The sequence below is a fragment of the Diorhabda carinulata genome, chromosome 3 (assembly GCF_026250575.1).
Source record: "Diorhabda carinulata isolate Delta chromosome 3, icDioCari1.1, whole genome shotgun sequence".
Classification (NCBI taxonomy): Eukaryota; Metazoa; Arthropoda; class Insecta; order Coleoptera; family Chrysomelidae; genus Diorhabda; species Diorhabda carinulata.
In genome coordinates, this window is record NC_079462.1 from 24,696,111 (window position 1) to 24,720,749 (window position 24,639).

The 24,639-nt window shown below is 30.7% G+C and overlaps 4 protein-coding genes across 5 annotated transcripts in view; 3 read left to right on the top strand and 1 right to left on the bottom strand.

The window, feature by feature from the left end:
• Positions 1-1,901: 1,901 nt before the first annotated feature.
• LOC130891217 (nucleosome assembly protein 1-like 1-B) lies at positions 1,902-7,394 on the bottom strand. 2 transcript variants are annotated; one of them, XM_057795822.1, is made up of 4 exons: positions 7,103-7,394; positions 5,944-6,190; positions 5,537-5,866; positions 1,902-2,678 (listed from the first exon to the last, which is right to left on the bottom strand). In XM_057795822.1, exons 2-4 carry the CDS (start codon positions 6,184-6,186, stop codon positions 2,139-2,141), a joined length of 1,113 nt encoding a protein of 370 aa, XP_057651805.1. In that variant the 5' UTR covers positions 6,187-6,190; positions 7,103-7,394; the 3' UTR covers positions 1,902-2,138. The 2 variants fall into 2 exon arrangements, with proteins under 2 accessions (XP_057651805.1, XP_057651806.1); XM_057795823.1 differs by having other exon boundaries at positions 6,910-7,168.
• A 96-nt stretch (positions 7,395-7,490) lies between these two features.
• LOC130891215 (alpha-(1,3)-fucosyltransferase 10-like) lies at positions 7,491-16,908 on the top strand. The gene is made up of 6 exons (XM_057795821.1): positions 7,491-7,908; positions 7,959-8,105; positions 8,162-8,381; positions 8,582-8,765; positions 13,127-13,304; positions 13,358-16,908. Exons 1-6 carry the CDS (start codon positions 7,807-7,809, stop codon positions 13,793-13,795), a joined length of 1,269 nt encoding a protein of 422 aa, XP_057651804.1. The 5' UTR covers positions 7,491-7,806; the 3' UTR covers positions 13,796-16,908.
• On the top strand, positions 16,139-16,908 carry LOC130891218 (uncharacterized). Its single transcript, XM_057795824.1, has one exon. The coding sequence runs from the start codon at positions 16,320-16,322 to the stop codon at positions 16,890-16,892; it is 573 nt and encodes a 190-aa protein (XP_057651807.1). The 5' UTR covers positions 16,139-16,319; the 3' UTR covers positions 16,893-16,908.
• A 635-nt stretch (positions 16,909-17,543) lies between these two features.
• Positions 17,544-24,639, top strand: part of LOC130891567 (stromal interaction molecule homolog) — a 33,988-nt gene continuing 26,892 nt past the window's right edge. Inside the window, exons 1-3 of the mRNA XM_057796391.1 lie at positions 17,544-17,868; positions 17,925-18,070; positions 22,198-22,430. Of these exons, the coding sequence (XP_057652374.1) occupies positions 17,706-17,868; positions 17,925-18,070; positions 22,198-22,430 (542 nt within the window). The 5' untranslated portion in view covers positions 17,544-17,705. The remainder of the gene's footprint in view (positions 17,869-17,924; positions 18,071-22,197; positions 22,431-24,639) is intronic.

Below are 24,639 nucleotides of genomic sequence, written 5' to 3' on the forward strand. Positions count from 1 at the left end.
TTCTTGAATTCTGCTTTCTAAGTGAAATTTGAAAATTTCACATTCTCATATCAGAAATAAAAACCCTTCTGATTTGCGGAAAAAATATGACCTCGCTCCCCTTCCCCCTATCTCGGACGATAGAGGGGCCCACGTAATGGGTGCTTCTGAACCATTGAAGACGGAAAACTAATAATTGTGTTTTTATGAAAACTTTTTTCGGTTTTCTAAAATTCCAATACACTTGGCTGAGAGTCCCGATTTCCAAAAATATGTGTATTATTACGATTGCCCCACTTTTTACGAGCCAGAATTTTCGGAGCACCTCAATTGAGGGGGTGCAACTTTTTTACCTTAAATGATAGCGGAAAAACGGAAAGTACGTTTTGAAGACAAAAAATATTCATAATCCCAAGGAAAAAAAATCGGGAGGATTCGTGGGGGAAAATTCATGAGAAAAAATTCTGAAGTGGGTTGAAAAATTTGTTTTTCCCGCAATTTAGGAACGACAGCGCAGAACGCCTTCACATATCCTGGTCATTGATGTATGGTAGCACTACTTTCCCCCCACATTAGGAAAGGTCCAGTAATCGTTGAATATTGAACTTGGAGCCGTAATTTTCGGATTCCGGATTTTAAGTCCGTATAATAGAATTGGACTGGAAATATTTTTAGGACTCTCCCACTACCATCAACAATGACCTCGAATTGCACGGGGGGTTCGTAATGGTGTTGTTAGGTATATGCGCATCGTATATATAGCTACGGAGGTGAGAAAAAAATTCTAACCTCAAAATTTGGCGGCAAGTGTGATGTGATATTTTGACTTCGATTGCTTTTACACCAATTGATAGAGGAGAATGATAGAATTTCTCAACTGGAAAAAGCTGCCAACCAAGTCCCTTGTTTCCAAAAGGTAGACTGCAGCGCCTAGGTACAAAGTAAGCAAAGCCCGTATGGATTTGCGCTAACTCAACTGGCTATCACAGGCTCCCGCTGCTTATTATTATAAGAGCAAAACAGCCTGGAAACTAGATGTTTTAAGTGCATAAGCAAACTCCCTGTTATATACAAAAACTAAAAAAAATCGTGGATGGAAACAGATTTTTGGTGACTGGTATAAGAAAGTTTTTATCCAACATGTGAAAAAAACACCATCAAAAAACAAGTTCAACTGCTAAAGTGCTCTTATTCATAAATAAGGTGACTGGAGCTTCAAACTGAATGTGACACCATTCAGCTTTTGTCTTCAAAAAGACTAAGAGATTTATATGCAAAAAAAATATTTATTATGTTTTATGATTAGATACTTGTTTGTTAATAGTTTATACGTATTATAATGTAGGGTAGAATCATGTTCTTATTAGATTCATATTTTGTTACAACCTGTATAATTTCATTTCGATTTGTCATCATAAAGAATTCGTATTTTTCTAAGGAATGAATAATCGATGTATTTGTTTTTTCAAGAACCTGTCTAATCGCTTATCTCTGTCGAATTTGAAAACGGAGAAACGATCTATGACTTTAGTTTTCAGTCATTATTATTATGTTCTCAGCAAGCGGCTGTTAAATAGTTGAATTCAGTGGCAATAAAATTGTGTTTTCCCAATAAATGCGTTTTCTTTCAACTTCTGTAATATATTTGATTTCTATTGTCAGCATCCTTAAACACACAGTGCTGTAATTTGCATAATTAAAGGTGTTTTGTAAATTCTATTACCTGTTTTTTGTATAAGGTGTATATATTGATAAGACTCGAGTTACAGTATATTATTCATATTATAGTGACAATAAGACTAAAATCGATGCTCTACTGTATATTAATGGAACGAGCTTGACTTATCTACACATTTCTACAAGTTATTTGTGACTAAATAGAAAAATTTTATTCATTTCAGGTATAAAAGTAAAATTCAAAATAATATGAAATGATTTTATTAATATATTTCTTACAAAACAAATTTTAGAAATATTACAACTGGACAAGGCTGACTACAAAACTGTCAATTTCAACAGAATTCTATAAATCGATGCAAATAATTTTTTTCCATAACATATTGAAAGAACAAATAATTTATAATAATATCGAAGCACAGTTTGAAAGGAGTGGGATAACTGAAAAGGTAGAATTTATATCCTAGTATCAGCAATATGGTCTATTGTTGTTTACAATTTTGATCTTTATTAACCTTTCCTCCAGTTTCTTTATCATCTGAATCCCCATCATCTTCATCGTCATCCTCTTCCTCCTCTTCTTCAAACTCATCCTCATCTTCACAAACTTCTCCTGTGAAGAAAAGTACAGCTCGGGGTACAATTCTTTCCCTTATGTAGTGACCAATCTCGAAATCTGTTGTGAGCAAATTTCTCAAGTCTTCATCTACATCTTCTTCTTTAGTATCTTCGGGAATGGTTGGAGGACTGAAGAAGTTGAAAAAGGAATCATTTTGAACAGTTTTGGTAACTGTACGTATCACACCCCTACTCTTATGTTTTTGTTTCTTCTTGACGGTTTTCACAGTAACATTTTTGCCTTTGTTCCAGTTTATTGTGCAACCTGTACACTTGAATATTTCAGGGCCCTCAAAGCTGAATGGATCATCCTCCTCTGGAGCACATTTCATTTCATATTCTTTAGTTAAGACAGTATTGGTGAAGTATTCATTGGCAGAGAAGTGAAATTCTAAAATAAATTTCTGAAAAAAAAATGGAATAATCATTTTCGATACTTCTTATATCTAAACATATCAATCATAGATTATTTTCCATAAATAGAGCAATTCCGCTAAACATAAAATTGTCCAGTAGGAAAATAGAAATGCACCATCACGCGGATTTATTAATATATCCTAAATACTTTTTCTTATGCTCAGACATTGATCACATCAGAAAATTCAACTAAAATGACTTGAAGAATAAAAATACTTTATGGGAATGATAGAAACTAACAAATGAATTTCCCCAAAAAAAAAATCAGTAATTTGAGACAACACTGGAAAAAAATAGGTGAATGTAGGTAAATCACCATTTACTTTTTTGAAGATGACAGCATGTTTTTTAAATTTGTTAATTGTTTCATTTCAACCTTTCTGTACATGTATAAAAGTATTATACCTAATTAATAACACTAGGTAAATATATTTTCAGCTCAGCAGTATTGTAAGAAATTTGAATAGTGGATTTATGTGGAGCTCATTCAATTCTACGTCCCATTTAATTTTACTCAAATCCTATGAATTGAGATATTTACCTCCCTTCTTACCTATGAAGCACCAACTTTTGTTTAACGGAAATAACTCAGTTCAGTTATTTGATTAATTATTGAAAAGTTTGTGGGTATTTTTACTTGTTTTTTGATTAGTGCCTAGTGATTAACATCTTGCTTAAAATTTGCGAATTTATTTTGATTTTACTTTGGTATTGACAAGTGCATTTTGGCTTGGAATAAAATGAATTTAATGATGACTCAGTTTTTCTTTCCATTTTAGCTACTATATCAAAGTGAGGCCAGGTGGGCTGATATTATCTGCTCAATATGAAATAAATCATCTCCAAAAAGAAAGCTATGAATAATGATAAATGAATATCAAAATACTTTTTGATAACTACAATATTCAATAAAAAAGAATATAAATATTGAGGTCATTTTGCTGTTAAAATATAAAAAGACAAATACTGTAACTTAAATGGACCAATTCTTGTCTAGTTGAATTCACATTCTCTGGACTTAGCTGGTGAATTTAGCAGTGTTGATTAAGATGCAATAGAAAAATGTACCTCGTGAAACCGGGCTATTGACCAGATGAGATATTTAATAAGAAACCAGACTATACAGAACACACTGTTTAGTGGTTTCAGTGTGTTCAGTATAAATATCACCAATGGTTCCAGAAATTCCAACTTAAGAAACCAGACTACAATATAATACTAGACAGCACATGATTGCAACAAATCCTGACAGAATCCTGTGAAAGGAAGCTTTCAGTTATTGGTAACTATAAGAAACATAGATGCTTTAAAAAACAGATGGTCCATGCCAATTTAAGAACACAATGTAACCTTATGGATGAAGTGATATTTTGAAAAGATAGTTACTAGACTGAGACTCTTAATTAAAAACAAAAAAGCTCTATTTTGGCAAATAATTATCTTTTGTTCCCTAATCTGAAAAGGGCAAAACTTAAAACAAAAACTACAGCTGACTACTTTAGACATATAAACAGGTTTTAAGGAACTCTTAAAAATATACTCAAATAATTCGATTATATTAAAGTTTGATTAAAGAGGACCATATTTATTTGGCCTAATCAGCCCAGCTTCAACTTAGTTTTTACAATACCGAAGCAGTATTCATTGTTGTCGTTAACTCTATTGCAATTGCTGTTGATGTGGAAAATGATTCTGTACGAGAAATTTAAAAAGATAATGATACTTGGAAGATTGTGAAGAAAAATTTAGTGAGAACTTTGAACAATCGTCTCAACGCAGTGACTGTATTAGAAAATTCTTATTTTTATTTAACAGTTTCATCTGCATGGGAAATTAGAATATATAGTGCAACCTTAATGTAACATACCTCAATATAACAACTCCCTCAATTCAACAGATCCCTCGTAATCTCCTTGAATTGCCCATCGGAGTAAATTTAAAATATTCCTTTACATTGCAAACATTTTTTGCGAACAATCTCTTTATTACGAATTTTTAACTATCAAAAAAAAAAGTATAAACACCTTTCATTAACGAATTTTGTCAATCCAAAACCTTTATATAAAAATCTCACCAAGGTATGACTCTAATCTCCTAGTATGCGATTTTATGGCGCAACAGTATTTGATGTGCTTTGGTTCATAAAACAATCATTGTTGTTTGATGGAAAGTAATGTAAACACTGCTGCTCATCACTATTGTTAAAGATTCAAGTTGAAATAGCTTAGAAACGAAAAAGGCGTTCCTTATCAATAATCATGTTGACAAAAATCCAATAACTCGATATAATGGATATTTACTGATGTAATGGATATTTTTACTCTTTCAAGATTGCACTGTATTCAGATTCCAACATGAATTACAAAAATGTGTTGGCATAGAAAAGAGATATTAAACAGAAAAATGTTTATTATTGTTAATAAATATTGATTCATCTACATATTCAATATTCAATAGTAAATAATAAAAAAAGAAAATAAACATGGCCAGATTTTGTGGCTAGTAGTTTTTATAATCCCTTGCATGTCATCATAAGAATTTTTGACTTTGTAAAGCATAAATATAAGAAAAGTTCACACAACTATGCATCAAAATATTAAAACACTTTTCAATACTCTAAACCACAGTGTCAACATACAATACTGTGAATTTAAATTGATTACTGAAATATTTGAGGGTTCTATAGAAAATTATGACAATAACATTAACAGAAGAGGAAAAATAATGCACACTTTGATAACCCTAACTAATTCTTGAAGCATTAAAGTTATTCAGTTATTCAGTTCCATACCATAAGTTGAAAAATAGTTTTGTATTTGAAAAGTATATATACTTATATCCTTACCATTGGATCTTCCTTGCAAATAGTCTTGATGTCAGTCAAACACTTTAGTATTGGAACATCGTGAGGTTGAACCATATCTGACAACAAAGTAACATTTCTGAAAATTGTTAACCAAAAATCAGGAATGCCCTTCTCATCAGTAGCCTCAGTTTCTTTTTTTGTATCATCCAATTTAATCTTTTCTTTAATTGCTTCAGGAAGATCCGATTCATCGTCAGATGGCCATTGAGATTCTTCATCAGTTGGTTCATAGGTACCATTAACAATTGTATTTCTCTTTTCATAGAAAGGTTGGTACAATTTATGATATTTACATTCTAAATCATGCACCTGAAGAAATGAGTGAAATATATATTAAAACTATATACATGAATTTATAAAAAATTAATAAAAATTTCTACACTAACCTCTTTGAAAAACTTTGCCTCAATGTTAGTGGTATCTAACTGAAGTTTTTTCAAAGCTTTGATTCGCCTTTTTACTGAGAGTGGCAAAAGTGCAAGCATTTCAGCATTTCTTTGACTTTGAAGAGCTGCATACACATGTGGAAAGTTTTCAATTTGTCTAGAAATTTCCTGGTTAAGTTCCTCCTCCTCTACAGATTCTACATCATCAGGGCAGTCTCCAGCTTGATCATGATCAGTTGCCATATTGCTGAAATAAGAATTCTATTGAAGAAAATTGTGTAATATTCCAATTAGGTATATGAAATATTTGTAGTGACATACACTTGCTGATTTTACGGAAGTTCTAACTATTGAAATCATATAATAAATATAAGAATCACTTTATGGGGTTTAAATGGGAAGATCTATGTATATAAATGATTAAAAATTTTCACATATTTATGCAATGATTGAGTATTAAAAAAGATTCTTCATACAAGTTTTGTGCTGGTACACATGTTGTAACTTTCAAATGATTGTCGAGATTTTAAGGAAGAGGGATTTCAACTTTTTGCATAAGAATTAAGCAGAATAGAGCATAGCACCCTTCACATTCTCGTTTGATAAAACAGACAATTTATTGGATCCAATTCTAACTTGTAATTTCAGTAAAATCGAATGTTTAATATACCAGTATCATTTTTAACACCTATTTAAATTTTGCAGCACTTACAAGATATTCTTATCGCAATGTACCTTCAATATTACCTGCGAGATATTGCAACGTTTACATTTGACATTTTTATCTCTGGTAATTCAACACTTACTAATCACTTGAAAGAAATATAAGAAATGTTACATTCTTAACAGTTTCGCTTTACAAATTACTTGATCGGTAAGAGTAGAAGATTGTGTCATCGCACTTGTTATAAAGATGTTAGTAATAAAACTTCAATTAAACAAAGGTGTGTTTCTATAAAAACTTACATTTTTTTTAAAATGTAATGAGCTACCACAAAGAAATAATTAATTGTACACGTGCACAAAAACCGAAAACTAAGATGTCAAATTTCACTTTACTTAGACGTAATTTAAAACTTCATAAAACTACTTCTTTGCTGTGAGCCTACTAAGAACAAAAACGTTAAAGTCAATAAACTGTAAATTATCAACTTATTACCTTTTTAATTAGCCGAAATGCTTGATATAAAACCAAGCTCTACCAGCTTCAAAGGCGGCAAATGGAAGAAAGAAAATTCCAAATGATCCCACTCTCGTCCTTGAGATTAACAAATTTCGTCAAGAGCAGAATCTGCGCCTGTGCCAGTTTCTGTTAACAGCGCTGCATTGTCAGATTTCGTAGTTCAAATTAAAACTCGCAAACTTCATTGGATTAATTTATAAGAACTGATAAATTTCAAAATGTCTAGACATACGCAGCAGATTTATTCGTTCGCTGCTTTTAAAATCATGAAATCTAAAAAGGTGGCTTGACAACGTAGTTTCAATAATTGACAAAAATGACATTGACTTAATCACATAGAAAAAAAAACAGCGGCGATTTGAATTGTAGGATATTTTTCAAGATTATAAAGAACCTTTATTAGTGATAAAGGTCGAAACACTTCATATAATTATGAATATTTTTAGTTATTTTATAAAAAGCGTTTATATCATTAACAGGACTAAAGATAGTACCGTGTAAAAATCATATTAATCATATGATTCATCACAGTCACTGTTTAAATAAGATGACCTGAGTTAAGGACTTTGAACTTGAGGAATGTGTAGCACATTGTGTCTAGGAAGTGAGATGTGTAATACGAAAATTATAAGAATGCCATTATAATACCGTAACACAAATTATAAAAACCTCAAAACCAGATGTTCTTCATACTGAATTATCTATGCCGAATAAAATTATCGCGCCTTATTAAATTTCTATACTTTGCATTTCTTTTAATAATTTTTTATTTTTTAATTAAGGTAATTTTACACAAATAAAAATTTTAATTAAATTCATACAGAATTTTTAGGTATTTCATTATGAAAAGTCTCAAAAAATTATTTTATGGTGGACACCTTTCATGCCAAATTATGATAGGATAGTAAAATGCCAGCCTGGCGGATATAAATGTATACTAAGTAGTAAAAGAGAATATTTGCATGACAATAAACTGGGTGTGAGTAAGAAAAAAACTTTATTTTACAGAATAGTTTTCATACAATGATGTTTTAGGCGTTGATGTTTTATGGAAGCAAAATTCTTAATCATGATTTTCCTTTGCCAAGAAACGAAAAAATTCCTTGGGCAATTTTTCATGAAGAATCTCCAAAGAATTATGGTCCCATATTATTTAAAGAAACACAAGACTTATTTAATATTACATCAACATTTAGCCAAAACAGTGATTTTCCTGTAACTTTGCAGTATTTTGGAAACCTAAGTCTTCTGACAGGTACTAATTTATTCCACTTATAGCTTTTTCAAGATAGTTGTTCATTATATTGTTGCATTAAACTATATTATTATTTATGTAAATAAAAATTAGTTGCTTATGTATCTGGCAATTTAAACTATTTTAAAGTTCAAATCTGATGGTTGCTACATCCCAGGGTGGTTAAGTATCTATTTTCAATTGAATTGTCCTTTTTTTAGATGAAAAATATTTTGTCTCCTTGGAAGACAAAAATTTGTTTTTGAAGCAACTTTCGCCAGTATTATATATACAATCAGACTGTGATACCCCTATTGGAAGAGATTATTTTGTAGAAGAATTATCGAAATATATAAAAATTGATAGTTATGGTAATTGCTTGAAAAATAAGGAGTTTCCAAAAGGGTAACTTAATTTTATAAATGAATTTATGATCTAATGAAGAAAACACAACTTTTTCAACAATAAGAGAATTATTTCTTAGCTTGTCTAATATTTTAATATCTCGAAAACAGGTTTTCTTTGCATATGGCAAGCTTTCAAAAAAATTTTTGTATACCTTGTTTCAAATGTGGAATAGGTTACTGGAAAACTATAAAAACCTCTCATTTAAATCTTTTTGTATGGAGAAAGTACCTACTATGTAAGAAAATGAGACAATAAAGCCAAAACAGATAACTTTTACCTCCTTAATATCTTCCTCGCTTGATGCTCAAGTATAGTTATTGTATAGGTAAAACAAATGTCTTCTTTGGGTTTTGCAACATAAAAACAAATCCCGCTCTTACGTAATTGTTTTTTTTAATTGCTGCAAAGTTCATTTGTCATCTTTTCTAGTTTTTATTGTTTTTATTTGAATAAAACCTTTAGAATTTTGGTAACATAAATATTATTTGTAAGCACTTTTATCATTATAGTTATGGTATTTTATTTTTTATTGTGACAATAAAGTTCCTTCACTCATTCATTAAGCGCTTCACATTTTATGGGATAATCAATACAGCACACATCCCGGTATAAATTGTCACCAAAAGTCCTTATTTGATTTCATTTTATCACATGTTGCAGTTACCCCAAAAAAGTCTTTCTGTCTGCCTGTCTGTTTATTTGCGATTAATTCAAACACTAATCAACGAATTTTCATGCGGTTTCTTCACCAGTAATTAGAAGAATTCACAGGGAAGGCTTAGGTTGTTGGAAGTGGCTGCAAAAATCTACCCAGTTGAGAACTTCAATCCGCATAATATCTTTTTGAAAATAATGTATGTATGGCTCACTTATATATCTTGAAGAAAGTCACTGATGGTATCTTTAGTTTTTTATGATTCCAAGTTTAAATGTACAACGTGGAGCTGTAACTGTTTCATTATGTTGGGATTATAGATAAGGTAATGGTGTATGTATGAAAAAAAAACTAAATACGTTATCAATTAGAAGAATATTTTATTTCACTTTTCGGAGGTATGTTTTTACAATATTAATGCTCGGAGAGAACTAAACTACCTACTTCCTAACCTTAATACATTTTTAGATTTTATTCTATATATAAACCTATACCTGGTTTTATGACCTGTAGCTCGAAAACCTTCATTTTAGGAAATATGTACTAACATATATTGTTTGACAAGGTTAAAAGGTGTTTAACAAATGTTTTAAAGCGGAAAAGTCCAAAATCATATTAAAATCGATATTGTAAAAGTACAATATCTTAAAAGAGAAGGATTTTTGTATTCAATATTCCCACATATTGCTTTCAAAGATGACGCTATGGGAAAAACACAATTGTATGGGGAAATTATGCGGTTTAAAAATGGCGAAATGTCGATTAATGATAAACCTCATTGTGGACTACCATCAACTTTCCGAATCAATAACAATATGCAAACATTTGAGATCTTGTACTTACAGATCGTCGAGTGACAATTGCTCAACAGTGTTCGTCAAAAAATACCTGATTTGTTTTAGCCAGGAGACTAGTTCTTCCACCATAACAATGCGGCTACACACACAGCCATTTCAGTTTAACAGATTTTTGCTAAAAATGGCGTGGTTACGTCCCTTACTCGCCTGACCTGGCGCCGTGTGACTATTTCTTATTTCCACGCTTTAAAGGAGACATCAAAGCACACGACTTCCACAACACTGAAGAGATAAAGAAAAAAATGAGTGAGAAAATGTTTTGAATAGTGGAAGCACCGGCGAGACAAGTTGTTTTGTAAAAATTGAATGTAAATATTATTTTCCAGTTATATAGCAAGAAGTTATCAATGTTGTATACACAGATTTTAGTTTACTTCCATATTAATAATATCGACATAATAAAATAGTTAAAGTATTGTATCTAATCCACAAATCAGCATTAAGTAGCTGATGCGACCCTATGGTAGACAAAACATGTAGGGTAAGATGGCGGAATGGCGGTCAATGGGCAATGCCGGCCACGTTAAAATCTTAAACTTCTAAAAACATTCTGTTATTTTTACTAATGTTGCCATCTAGTATGGGGCCGAGTAAATTTATTCACCAAGCGACGCCATTTTGGGTCGCGTGTAGTGAGCTTGACAATTGTTAAAGGTAGATAATAGTTTTGTTATAAAATCATAAATTCAGTTAAAGGTAAGCTTAAGATGATTTATACCATTGAATATATTAATTACGAGGGCCGTTTCTTTTTCAACCTCCGATCGCTCCGAGCATACGTTACTAGGAGAAAATGGGGATGCGCTGTAGGCGACTGCGAAGCTCTCGCACTGCACACTCCGCCATTGTTGACATTCAGGAGTCAGTCGGCGTTGTGCTACAGCCACGTAAACATGTCCGCCATTATTGATGCTCCCGCCAAGTGTGAATTGCGAAGTATGATTCGTTTTCTATAGGCTGAAGGCCATAGTGCTGCAGAAATCCATCGGTGAATGAGTCGTGTGTATGGGGATAACTTCGTAAGTGATGGTGTTGTGCGTGAATAGTGTTGAAAGTCTAAAGATGGCTTCACATGATCTGATTCAATGAGTTGACGGAATGATTAAACAAAACCGCAGATTCACCATTACTGCTTTGTCTACGGAATTTCCAGAAGTTTTAAAGTCTGTTTTGTACTATATTGTGACTGAACAGTTAGTCTACATTGGCGTTAACCTTATTTGAAGAGGGTATTGCTAGGTTTTGTGGAAGTTATTCAAGTTTTTTGTGACAAACAAAACAAACTCATATTTTGAGGTTGTGGCAATCATTCTAAGCTGGCAATACCAGTCAATGGCTGGTAATGTCCTGTATAGGGCAACAAGGCGAAAAGAAAATCGACCAAAGAGGATTTAAAAAAAGCTCCTGAAGCCGTTAGTGCTGGAAATTTTCTAAGATCAACAGCCAAGACGTTCGGCATACCCTTTAGTACGTTACAAGATCGGAGAAAGAAGAATATGTTTGGTTAATTATAAAAAAGAGTTTATTTTGTTTAAAATATAAAAAATAAATATAATATACTTAGAAACTAAGTAAAAGATGGTTCCTATGCATCTCAATGTGTGATTTTCAAAGTAGGAATATAAATATTTTTCATATATTTGGTTTATTTTAACAAAATGGTAATTTTGGTGAGAATGTAAAAAAAATATTTTGGATAATTGCATTATAAAAAATAAAGATTATAAAATAAAATGTCGTTTTATTTTGTTTCAAGACATGTTAGAAGCAAATCTGTGTTCATTCTGAATGACCGGAATACCCCAACAGTAGACCGCCATTACCCACACCATAGGGTAATAGTGGTCAATGAAGGGTTTTACAAAATTATTGAAAAATTTGAAACCCGTGATAGATTGATAATGTGTTTGATATATATCTGTAGTCCACTATATAGGGCCTGTAAATAAATGATTACATCTGTAAGGTAAGTCACTAAAATAAATTGAAATATGGATCAATGCTTAAGTAACCGCCATTCCCCCATCTTACCCTAGACATAACAAACTGTACTATCTTTTCAAGCCAGATTGTCACTGAAGTGGAATATAAACTTCTTTTTCATGGTTCTCCAAAAAGATTTTATGAACTTTTTGATATTTTCTTGGTATAGTTTCGACAGTACTTTCAAATCAGCTAAACTTTTGTTTTAACGTTTTTTTCTCTTCGAATAGCTACATATTCATTTTTGTCAATGTTTTGGAAAAAGTTGTTCCTCAAACTGTACTAAATTTATAACAAAACTTACTTTTTGAAATTTTGTACTTGATAAACAATACATAAATTTTCTATTTGTGGTACCCATTAAAGTAATACTAAAAGAAGGATAACTGCCATCCATTTACATGAAAGCCGGAAGCACAACTATTTTTAACACTGAACTATGACTCATTTTATTTTGGTTTTCGCATTAGTTGAAGTGCCTATGTTTGTTTTTATATTAATAACGGATTTTAAAAGCATAAAAATTATTGAAAACAAAATAATAATAAGAGATATTAATCAATTTAATAAAATTTTAAAACTATACAACATCAAACACCCTTACATTGTTGATCACCACTAAATTCAGCGCCATCTAGTAACACATCTAATTTTTTGTTGTGATTTTCAAAATTAATGAAAAATTCTTGATTTTTGATTTGATTTTCTGTTCAAATTGACCAATTAATCGGAATAACATATTTTAAAAAAATTAACGATTAGACAAACTTATCAACAGACCAAAATATTTTCAGTTTTATTCTGGTAATTTTTTATCAGTATACATTTAAGTCTTATGTCATATAAAAGTATTTCTATTACAGATTATCAAAATTATATCCTTTAGATGTTTATAATGAGGAATTTATGAAATTTATAGCGAAATACAAATTTATAATTTCTATTGAAAATGCTGCATGTGAAGATTATGTGACAGAAAAATTTTGGAGACCACTCATTGTTGGTAGTATACCCGTTTATCTAGGCGCTACCAATATAAAGGTATATTTTCACCAAAACTAAATGTAGATTCTAATTATATAATTGATTTTTAGGATTGGATGCCAAACAAGAATTCAGCTATTTTAGTGAAGAATTTTAAAAATGCGCAATCTTTGGCGGAATTCATAAAATATGTAAATGAAAATGATACTTTATATAACAGTTTTTTAACACATAAAACTCTAAAGAAAATAGAAAATAACCTGTTGAAATCTCAAATTTTAACAGATAATCCCATAACCGATTTTGAATGTTATGTTTGCACACATATACATGAACAGATGAACGATTACAAAATAGAAAACAAAAATATTTATAAATGTCCAAAACCGAACCCACACAACAAAGAAAACACTTGGGATCAACATTGGGATATAGGAAGATGTCAATCAAGAGCACTTAAACTTTTGATAAGCAAGAATGTATCCTATACAGAAGAAAAATTCGAAGAAACTTGGAAGTATCTTTATTACAACAAAAAATGCTATTAAATTTTTTTATCCTTCGACCTAATTCTCTATACGGATGCTTCCAAAGCTGAATCCGGTGTCGGTTGCGCAGTTACTACAAATCACGAACTTATAAGTTCTTTCCGCTTACCCTCGACGTGTAGTGTTTGCACTGGTGTGCATACAGTATACTTCAAGCTTTCAAATTTATCTCTCCTCCCAATAAACATATCACCTTATGTAATGACTCTCTTTCATCCATTCACCGACCATCCAATAATCCAACATTCATGACATCTACCAAACTCTCATTGTTCTTGATATAACAGCCTTTCTCATCTGGCTTCCATCGCACACTGGAATTACTGGAAACGAATCTACAGATCGCCATGCCAAAGAAGCTACAAAGAATCATCCTAAAATTCCAGTTCAAGTTGCCAATGATCTGAAAACTAACTTCAAAAATCTTAGCGCTATATTTAGGGCAAGAGTACTACAGCATTACAAAACTTACTCACAGCTATTTAATCAGAAAGTCATCCTGTCTGACAAAGTTGTCACGTTCTTGTGTCTGTTAAGTACATCCTCACAGACTGAAGAGAATACTCTACCGCATACCAGCAGTTTGATATGAAAACCAACCTCAATGAGACCCTTAACTGCCCGACGGAAATGAAGAAAATCATAGAGCTTCTTGGTGATGGCGTTGTGCGTGTTCGGGCTTGAATCCGAATTGGAGCTTTAGAATTGTATTATGCTCGGTACAGAAGTCCCAGATTCTGTCTTTGATCAGACGTTTAAGGACTTTACCCAGGACGCTGATGAGCGATAGAGGGCGGTAAGATTCAGGGTCTTTGCCGGGTGTGGAAATGATATCAGTGCTGGCGGATTTCCAGAATTGGGGAAAGTATGAATATGCCAAGCAAGCGCTAAATAGGCCTCAGAGCTGGAGGAAGGCTGTCTCTGCCAGGTTTTCCAATACTTGCTTGAGATCCCGTTCCGCCCGGGAGCGGAGCTCCTCCCAGCTCGGCAAGACAACTAAACGACTTATTTGGAATTTCTGGGACCGTTAGTGATATTCATATTGAATACACTAGCTGCTTTCCATTTACATTCAATTGAACTGAGACACTCAGTTATGTGAGTATCTTATACACAGATAATGACGTCATTGTGCAGATTGCTGGTAAAAACTCAGTTGGGTCTTATTTGGGAGACGGAAAAGGAACGTACATTAAACGACGTCAGAATAATCTAAGTTTTGATGTTAATGGAAAGCAGCTACTATTCACACTTCTACTAACCAAAGGTTTGTTTTTGGTAGCTGTACTGAACTGGACCAGTGCAGACCAGTTCATGAGTGTATAGAATTAGTTCGATCGGATACAAAAAACGATTTAGTACAGAGAGCAATGGAGCATTTGTTGACTGTTGTATTTGAGGTTATTTGATGTGATTCAGGCCTTGTAGTATTAAGAATAATGGAAAACGATTTAGTACTTTTTAATATTTTATGTAATATGACGAAGATATAATGCTACCGTTTCCAGATTACATTGTATTGCACTGCGTTGATTGAACTTATTCTAGACCCAGTACAAGCAGTACAGTGAACTGGGTGAACTAGTTATCTTGCACTGCTACTAAGAACAGCGACACTAGCGCCGATTCTGCTACAAATAACGCTTTAGTGTACACTTCCTGAACTAATTCTGCAAGTGCAGCTACCAGAAAAAACCTTAACACTCACAATTACATTTCACCTTCAGTCTCTGAAGACGATAACTTGGTTATCGAAACTGGAATCAGGCAGTGTATATTGGTGTAGTGGTGGTGTAAACATTGTGCTCAGTATTATTGATTTTTCAAAACTTAAATAATTTTAAAAATTAGTTTTTTGTCAAGCAAGTCTAAACCTCAAAAAATAAAAAGAAAGGTTATGTTTTATTTCTTAAAAGATTCATTTCATCTTTCCAGGTACACTTTGTAGATAGAGTCAGGGCCGGATTAAGATTTATAAGGCCCGAGGCTTAAAGGGCCCCCTTAAAGAATCCAGAAACCTGGAAAAACAAGAGTAATAGAAGTGATAGGTATTTCCAATAAATTAATTATATCACATATTTTCTGTACAAATATAATGTTTTCCAAAAGATGGGGCTCGCGGCTATACCCCCCCCAGGTCCATAGCTTAATCCGGCCCTGGATAGAATTAATTATTAATTCACCAATGACGCCTTCTAAAGGATTTAAAAACTTTAAAAAAATTTGCACATACCTAAATAAGTTGAGATTGGCCAATCACTCTTTAATATAAATAATCAAGGTCATCCGTTTTGAACTAAGAGCGACGACTTGACATATTATATCGATTAAACTTGTTAAAATTATAACATGAAAAATAATTCAATGCAAATGTTTTGTTAGAGAATTATAAACGCTGCTATAGTAACGGAGTATGTTTATTATATCAGGTTTGACATTTCTATCCAAAAAATATCAGTATTATTAAGACAGTTCCATTTTATAAAATCTCCCGAATATTAACCATTTGTTTTGGAAAATATTTATGGCTACAGCCCCCAGAGATGGAATTCGTATCTTAAACAAGTTAAACGATTGCACTATATGCGACAGCATACAGAATATAGCTCCTTCTCCGACCCTTTGTGATTTACACGATTTAAAAAATCAAAGTACTTCAAATGAGTGTGTGGACATTCAAAATTCGAACAATAAAAAGGAATCACCTAATGAAGATTCTGATAGTGAAGACTCCCAAGTAAGTTATGTCGATGACTTTGAGGAAGCTGGTGTTTCAGATAACAGTATAAATGACGATATCCACAATCTCGTCACGGAAAGTCGAAATACATTTTGCGCTTCTACTACTAATGATGTAAGACATAATCGTACATTTCCAGATCCAGAATTGAGGGAAATTGAAAGAAATAATGAAATATTAATGAAAAAAATATTGTATCATAATCGAAGACCTAACCAGTATCAATCAAAATCTAGTGGATTTAAATTATTATCAAGCGCGGCAATCAATCGGAAACGTCAAGAAGCAAAAATTGCTAGAGAAAATCAAATTCTGTTGAGGAAAATTCAAAGTGTAAAGTCATCTTTTCAAAAATAAAATTTTTATATAGTCATTTTTATTTATTACTATTTTACCCTATCTAGAACAAAGTTCTAGTTTTTACAAAATATTTGTGTTAAGGTCGACTTCATCAATGCTCTTTTAGACGAGAGTTGATTTTTAAAGAAGCCGGTGTGAATAATAGAAAGTACTTTTACAATAGGCAAATGCTTATATCCCCCTCTACTCAAATTAATTCTTACGTAGCCAGAGATAATTTTGAATATCAATACATATTTACATGACTAATTATATAAAAAATATCAATTATTTTGTAAATATATGAGAAGCTATACTAGTTGCCTAATAAATTCACCAAAATTTAGTATCCTTGTAAACAAGATAAATGGATTTTACGTATGCCAATGACCGAAATTATTTTGTTATAAGACTCAGGAAATAGTTTATTGTCCAATAGCATTTTCCATGCAGCTCCTATTTTTCTAATATTTCATCTATGTTTATTTGTATTTTGTGTTGCATAATCTATAGTAATAATTTTTTTAAATTTATAGAAAAACGTAGCGTTTGATTATATCTTTTTTTGTATTGTAATGCAATTACATGCAATGTACAAGAATGTATTTTTTATAAAACTTCAGATCTTTGAAAAATTTATAAAAGACGAGTACACACCACTAAAATATCGTCGTACTACAAAACTGTCAACCTCAACCTTGACTGTTAAGAGGAGCAAATGGTGAAATGTCATGATAAAAATTTACAAAAAATATTATGATAATAAGTTGTGGATATGATTTAATTGTATATTTTGTTAAAAGTTTTGTGCTGCGATAATTATATATTATAATGAATATAAGGGGCCTTATTTTTTGTATAATTTTCAATTTATACTACAAGTATGTATCTTCAAACGAGTATACAGTTCCCGAAACTACAGATGGTTATAAAACAAGTGGAGAATATCCTAAAATCAATCAATATACAGGAAATCCATCTACTGTTTTTCAAGGTAAATAAAATTTTTTCTATTAACGAAATCTAGTATCAGCTATTTATCAATTTCAGGCAATTTTGATACCTGCAGTGAAGATGATTTTGCCTGTTTAGCTATGGCACAGAAAGATAGATTAGGATTAGAAGCGATAAAACAATTACATAAGCAACTGGATGATGATAAAGATGGTACAATAGATTTATCAGAATCTGATGATGTAAGTATTTCATCAAAACATTTCCATCAATTCAAGGGTTAACAAAAAAGAGATTCAATGTCCATGATTCTGTGACTATCAGATTGATTATATTGCTGATTGGACTTTATGACTGTCAAGTTCCAATTTTTTAATTCACATTTGTATTATTTTTTTTTATATTGAAATATTCCGAAAATAATTTGTTATTTGAGAAATATTTTGTAGCAATAATCCAAATATCAATATAAATAGGTATAAGAAATCTAGTTCTTTCAAATTCAAACATATATGTTTTATAGGTACAAAAACAAGTTTTGTATATAAACAAAAGATTAATTGAAAAGAAATGTTAATATTACCATAATCTATTAAACAATTAGATTTTACATCATTAGCAAATTTCCGTGGAAAACAATTGAAATTTGTTGTATAACTTGTTTATATTCTGATTTAATAATCAGGAAGAAGGATTAGAAAAACAAGGAAAATTATCAATGACTAACTGAAGTTATTATCAAATTTAAATTCACAGAATATTATGAAAATGTACTGAAACTGACTGTAATTAAATTGATAATAAATTATTTATTGTTTACATCAAATAATATATGTATAATGTATATATATGTATATATATATATATATATATATATATATATATATATATATATATATATATATATAATGTAATAACTACAAGAATATCATGGACAGAATTTTTCAATAACCTGTAAATTTTATTAAAATGGATAATAATAACAAAATTTTATCAAGCATGATATTTATTTCTTTATTATATATAAAAATACAGGATGTCAAATTAAAAATTGCCTCAGTATGAAATTGGTAATATCCCATATCTATGTAAGTTAGCAAAACCCTATAGATAATTCCCATAATTTGTGCTGTCAAAATACTAAAATTTAGGGTATTATAGTTAAAATAATTGTCAGTCAAGATTTAGTATAATTAAAACTATTAAAAGAATATAAATATTATATATAATAATATTAATTGGGTGTATTAAAAAAGCTAACACACCAAAGTTGCTGCTATTAATTATGCCAAGATCCTCTAAAGTACCTCAGAACTCCCAAAGTGCTTCTTGTGTTCCCTTTATACATTTTCATGTGTCTGAAAAGAATTTCAGTTCATCTCATTCCCAATGCTTTAACTCTTTCTTGTCTCTTGCTAATCTTTTCATTCCCTTTCTTATCCCCTGTTTCCTGTTTTGATATACCCTCTCTGCCAACCTCTTCTTCTTCTATTGATAATACTGTCTTTCCATCACTTTTCTCTTAATTCTATATCCTTTCATTCTAAAAATAGGTGTACCCAGATTTTACTGTTTCCTTTTCATTTTTCTTATTGTTCTGAGTTTGTTATTTGTCTTATCTCTTCATTTCCACATTTGTCCCTCTTATATGTTGTTATATCTGTCTCATTATTCCCACCATATTTCAATACATTCTCCAGATAAACATATGTTGTTACTCTTTCTTGTGTTTTATCTCTGTATTTTATATTATTAGTATTCAAATCACGTTTATAATTTATGATATTCATTTTAGTTTTATTAGTATCATTTCCGTTTTCAAATTTTTTATTTCTTTAGTTCATATAATCACTATCTTTTACAGTCTATTTGTAGTATTTGCTATTAATATTACATCATTTGCATAAAGTAATGAAGTCACTGGTGTCATGTTTTTGTTAACCAATTATTACATTTATTCATCCAGTATAGTTTTATAATTGTTTTATTATTTTATCCATTATTAATTTACATTAAAATGGATATAAGCTGCTGTATCCCTTTATTTATTAATTTATTTATTCCTGCTGTTTGTACTTTAGTCTTTACATTGTTATAGGTCCTTCTGATAGCCCACTTTAGATCTCTAGGTATTTCCATATAGATCATTTTACTGTTGAAATATTTCTACTCTTCTTATTTTATTCTATTAAGGCTTGACTACAAATATATTATCATTGGTCTGAGTGCTGAAAATATTTAGACCATGAAAATAATTTTCCAATCAATTAATTATTTTTTTAATACTGTCAAAAGACAACTTTTCCTACCCACAATCCAGAGCGTTTTTGTAATGTTGAAATAATATGAAAATAGAACCTTGAATATTCAATATATAGGTAATGAACTGTAAATAACAAAAATTGATAAGCTATCAACAAACATTCTGAATTATATTTAACTGAAACAATTCACAATCTACTTATTGTTGAATGAATTTTAAAGTTTACTGACTCATCCACTAAAAAATATTTTACTAGGAAATAAAAAAAATTTTCAGAATTTCATTAGTTTTGGAGAAAAAAGCAATTTTTGCTTTATTGTTATTGACAATAAAGTCAAAAGGCAACATTGATTGTTTTATGTAATTGAGTATACATCAACTTATTACAATACCTTCTTTTTGGATACCATTCTACAGATTCTCCAAAATAAATACAGCATGTATTCATAAATTTCCTATTTTTTCTTGAACTTAATTATTGAGTGACATAAAACCTCAACATTAGCTGCTTTCCATTTACATTCAAGTGAACTGAGACACTCGATTATAAACATAATGTGAGTTAATATTCTCAAAAACAACTTAAAATTCACCATTACCATTGGTGATACAACCGTCTGTTACTCGCCGTGAAAGAAACGACATAACTAAAATAATACTAATTTTACGATGATTTAAATCAATGACTGTTTGCAATCATTTAGTATTGTGTAATTACTTGCTTATTTTGGTGATAAGATCTGACAACATGATATTCTCAACCTCACTTCAATCTGAGTTCATAAAACTCACTAAACCATACTGTCTTAAGCTTGTATAGATTGCTGGTAAAAACTGTTAAATCTTACTTGTGAGACTGAAAAAGAACGTGCATGTCGTCACAAGTGAGAATAATCTGAGTTTTGATGTAAATGGAAAGCAGCTATTTATAAATCAAGTATCCTATTAAGAAGATGATTTTTTAATGAATGTTATTGGTTGTCACTGATAATGAATAACCTATAATTTTTGAAATTCCTAAAACTGGCACTTACCTTAAATTGTGTCTCTGTTCCTGCTCTATATGAACATTGCCAGGGTGCTCGAGGAATGTTTAACTCTTGCTTGTTGTTAGATCATGCAGGTCATCGTTGTTGAAGTTATATTTTTTTTGCCATTGGCACATTATGACAATGGTTATATGGTTCAGTAATCAATATATATGAATATTCCAATTACTATATTAGCAGCTTTTATAGATTAATTCCCATGGGAAAAAACTTTGAATGTAATAAAATATTTCTCTTTTCTAAATTTCACTCAATATTAGGAACTAGACACAAATTGAAATCTATAGTAGTTCTCTGTTTCATTACTAACGGGCCATCCTGTATGTTGGTATTACCATTTGGTGTCCCGACTCAAATGTAATCTATTATTATGTTTGAATGAATATATTCGGTGTAGTAGTTAAAATAATGCTAGACAATACTTAACCAAATTTTAAACATTCTAAAATTGGCAAGTAAATTGAAAATAATTTGTAAGAATCATTTATGAATAATGTTTTGAACATGTTCCAATCATATGCTATAATTTAGTATGAAACGTAGATACCCAGAATCAACAACAAATCACATTAGTTATTTCTAAATGGCTCTAAGTTGTTTGCTATCTTTCTGAATATTAACACAGATTTTTATTTAAAATATTATATACATGGTTATTAAATTCTTGTAGAGGTTGTTTCAAACAACAATGCATAGAGGTTATTTTTTTCTAGACTCATCTACAGATATGTCCAGAAACGAAATAATGTTTTAAATACATATAATTATTTATTAACTATGATACCGATTATTTAAATTCCATCTAATATCTATTGAATGTATAGTATTTAAAGGAATGGAAAGGACTATTTTAATATTATTACAAATATTCTGTATTTCTTAGTTATTCCATAAAATTACTATTAATATTTTTATCATGTCGTAGTAACAGAAGGTCTAGAAGTTAAGAATTATTTATCAAACTTGAACCTTGATAAATATATTTTGGTGAATTGAAATAAACTAAATCTTCTAGACAAATAAATGTGTTTTTGATAGGCTTCTTTCATTTTTGCAGTTCTTGAAAGAAGAATTGAAATATAATTCCGGCGCTGAAAAGAGGCAGAAAAATTTCCATCGCAATGACGACTACCATATATCTGTCAAAGATTTATGGGAAGCCTGGCTGAAATCAGAAGTTCATAATTGGACAGTGGTACAAACTACTGATTGGTTAACATCTTGTGTAGAACTTCCCCAGTATGTTCCTAAGTTTATTGAACACAAAGTTACTGGTGCCAATTTACCAAGGTAAGTGCAAAAATCTATATCTAAAAATGGGTCCAAATATATTTATTGGTTCTATGATCTTTCTAAATGATTTGTTTCTTACAATAATTACTTATTTTTGAAAATACTTTTCTATTTATCCATGTCAACAATTTAGATTTGTCATGTGCTTCCATATGTAGCATGGGAATTAGTTCAATATTTAATTTTAGCTCAATGGCCATCGCGTTTTTAGTCTTTTTTTGTAGTTTTTTGTAGTAGTTTTTGTAGTTTTTTAGTTCTCACTTTAGTAAATTGTTAAGGTTTTGGTGGCACTTGTGTCTTTTTTTTAATCTTTCCAATGTATATATTATGGTAGAACATCATATTTGTATTGAACAAAGATTATCAACAAAGTAGTGGACCTTTTTCATTGTTTCATTGTCAAAGATATCATTGCTATTTTTCAATACAGTCCTTAAGGTAAACACATTTTTCCATCTTTCTCTATTTCTAATGTGCCTTAATAGAAACATTGCAATCCACTGATTTTTCGCAAATATGACTTTATGACACTTTATGACACCTTCATACTACTAAATTAATATATTAAGCACCTCTTATTCTGGTGGCATTTTGCAGAAAATCTACTAAATATACTCATCACAGCATCACTAAATATAGCCCTTGCTGATAGTTGCATCTTGAATTTTTTTGACGGTGGGTGCTTACTTTGCATTTTGAACCTCATCTATTGTTACTAATATGGCAAGCAAATTATATTTGTATGTGCATCTGCTAACATTTACCCCAATTAAAAATGTTCATTTCTATTGTATTCTATCCAGGAACAAGTGCCCAAAACAGTAAGAGAACTTTACATCTTCTCTCTTGTGGGGGGTAAAACAGAAATATAATAAGCTTGTGTCAAGACGACTTGTTAAGATAAATCATCGCTTCCCTCTCCATGACCATTTGTTTTTGCACAATGCGAAGTTTTGGAACACTGCGAATCAAAAGTTTATTGTATCTATAGTTTAAACAGAAGATATTTTAAATTTCAAGTGTTGATGGAATAGATTTTATAAGAGAGATGCCATTTTTGACAAGTTCCACAAAGTTATAAACAACAATTTTTGATTTTACAATTTTTGGAATTTGATAATCAGAAAGGATGCCCAATAGCTCACCTATTCATTCAAAATATTGGAAGAGTTAATAGATTGGATTTGAGAAGGAACTGATTTATTATTCCAGTTTTACTAATGAAAAAACCATACAATGGTCATGTATCCATGAATATCAAGAAGATTGAAGATCTAAAGGCCGCTTGACATGATGCAATACAACTTGAAATGCAATGCATGACGCAGATATCATTATTGCCAATTATTCACTTACCCCTTTTTTCTAGTTCATTTCACTTTGTTGTCTTCATTTTTAAACCAGTCACAAAATATTAAATAAAATCTAACGTTAGGAATTTATTTAATTTACTTATGGAATTTTTGTTACTGACAGCCATGCTAAAGTGACAAGATACTTGCATAATGTTGTGAAACAGCCACAATTTTTTTTTAACTTTTTTAGAGCCAATTTGAAAAAATATAGTTGAGCACTCAACTCTGTATGCGGTACAAAGGAACAAAATTCTAAATACTAATACAGATGAATTGTTAGACTTTAAAGGTCCACATCTACAGAATTATGTGTACCTCTGGTGTCTTTTAAAAGTCTATTAGGAGAACAAGAAACGTCGTGTATCAATCATGTAAAACCTTTGATACTTAACAATTAAAAATGATAAAAATAATCATTGAGTAGAATAATTGAAATTAAAAATTGAATTGAAGAAATAAATTGGCAAATATAAAACACAACAGTACGCCACCAAAGATCAAGCTAAAAGAAATGTTGGCGAAAAAATAACACTCAGTTCTGCGTTTTATTTCATTTCTTTTTCTAATAGTCCAGGATACCAAGGTAAAAAACCAGGTATTACCTCCGATTTCCACGAACCTGCATAGATTTGCATGAAAATGTGGAATTAAGCTTGATTTATCCTTATCTTCAAAATATACCCTATGCCGATACGTGCATATTACTTTTAGAGATGAAAACTACCCCTTATTGCAAAAAATCAATTACAATTATAAGTATAAATTTCAATAAGTAGAAAAATACTTTAGAGGCTTGAATAGAAGTTGTTTGATACTTCAATACAGTATTTATAATTTTTCAACCTTGCCTG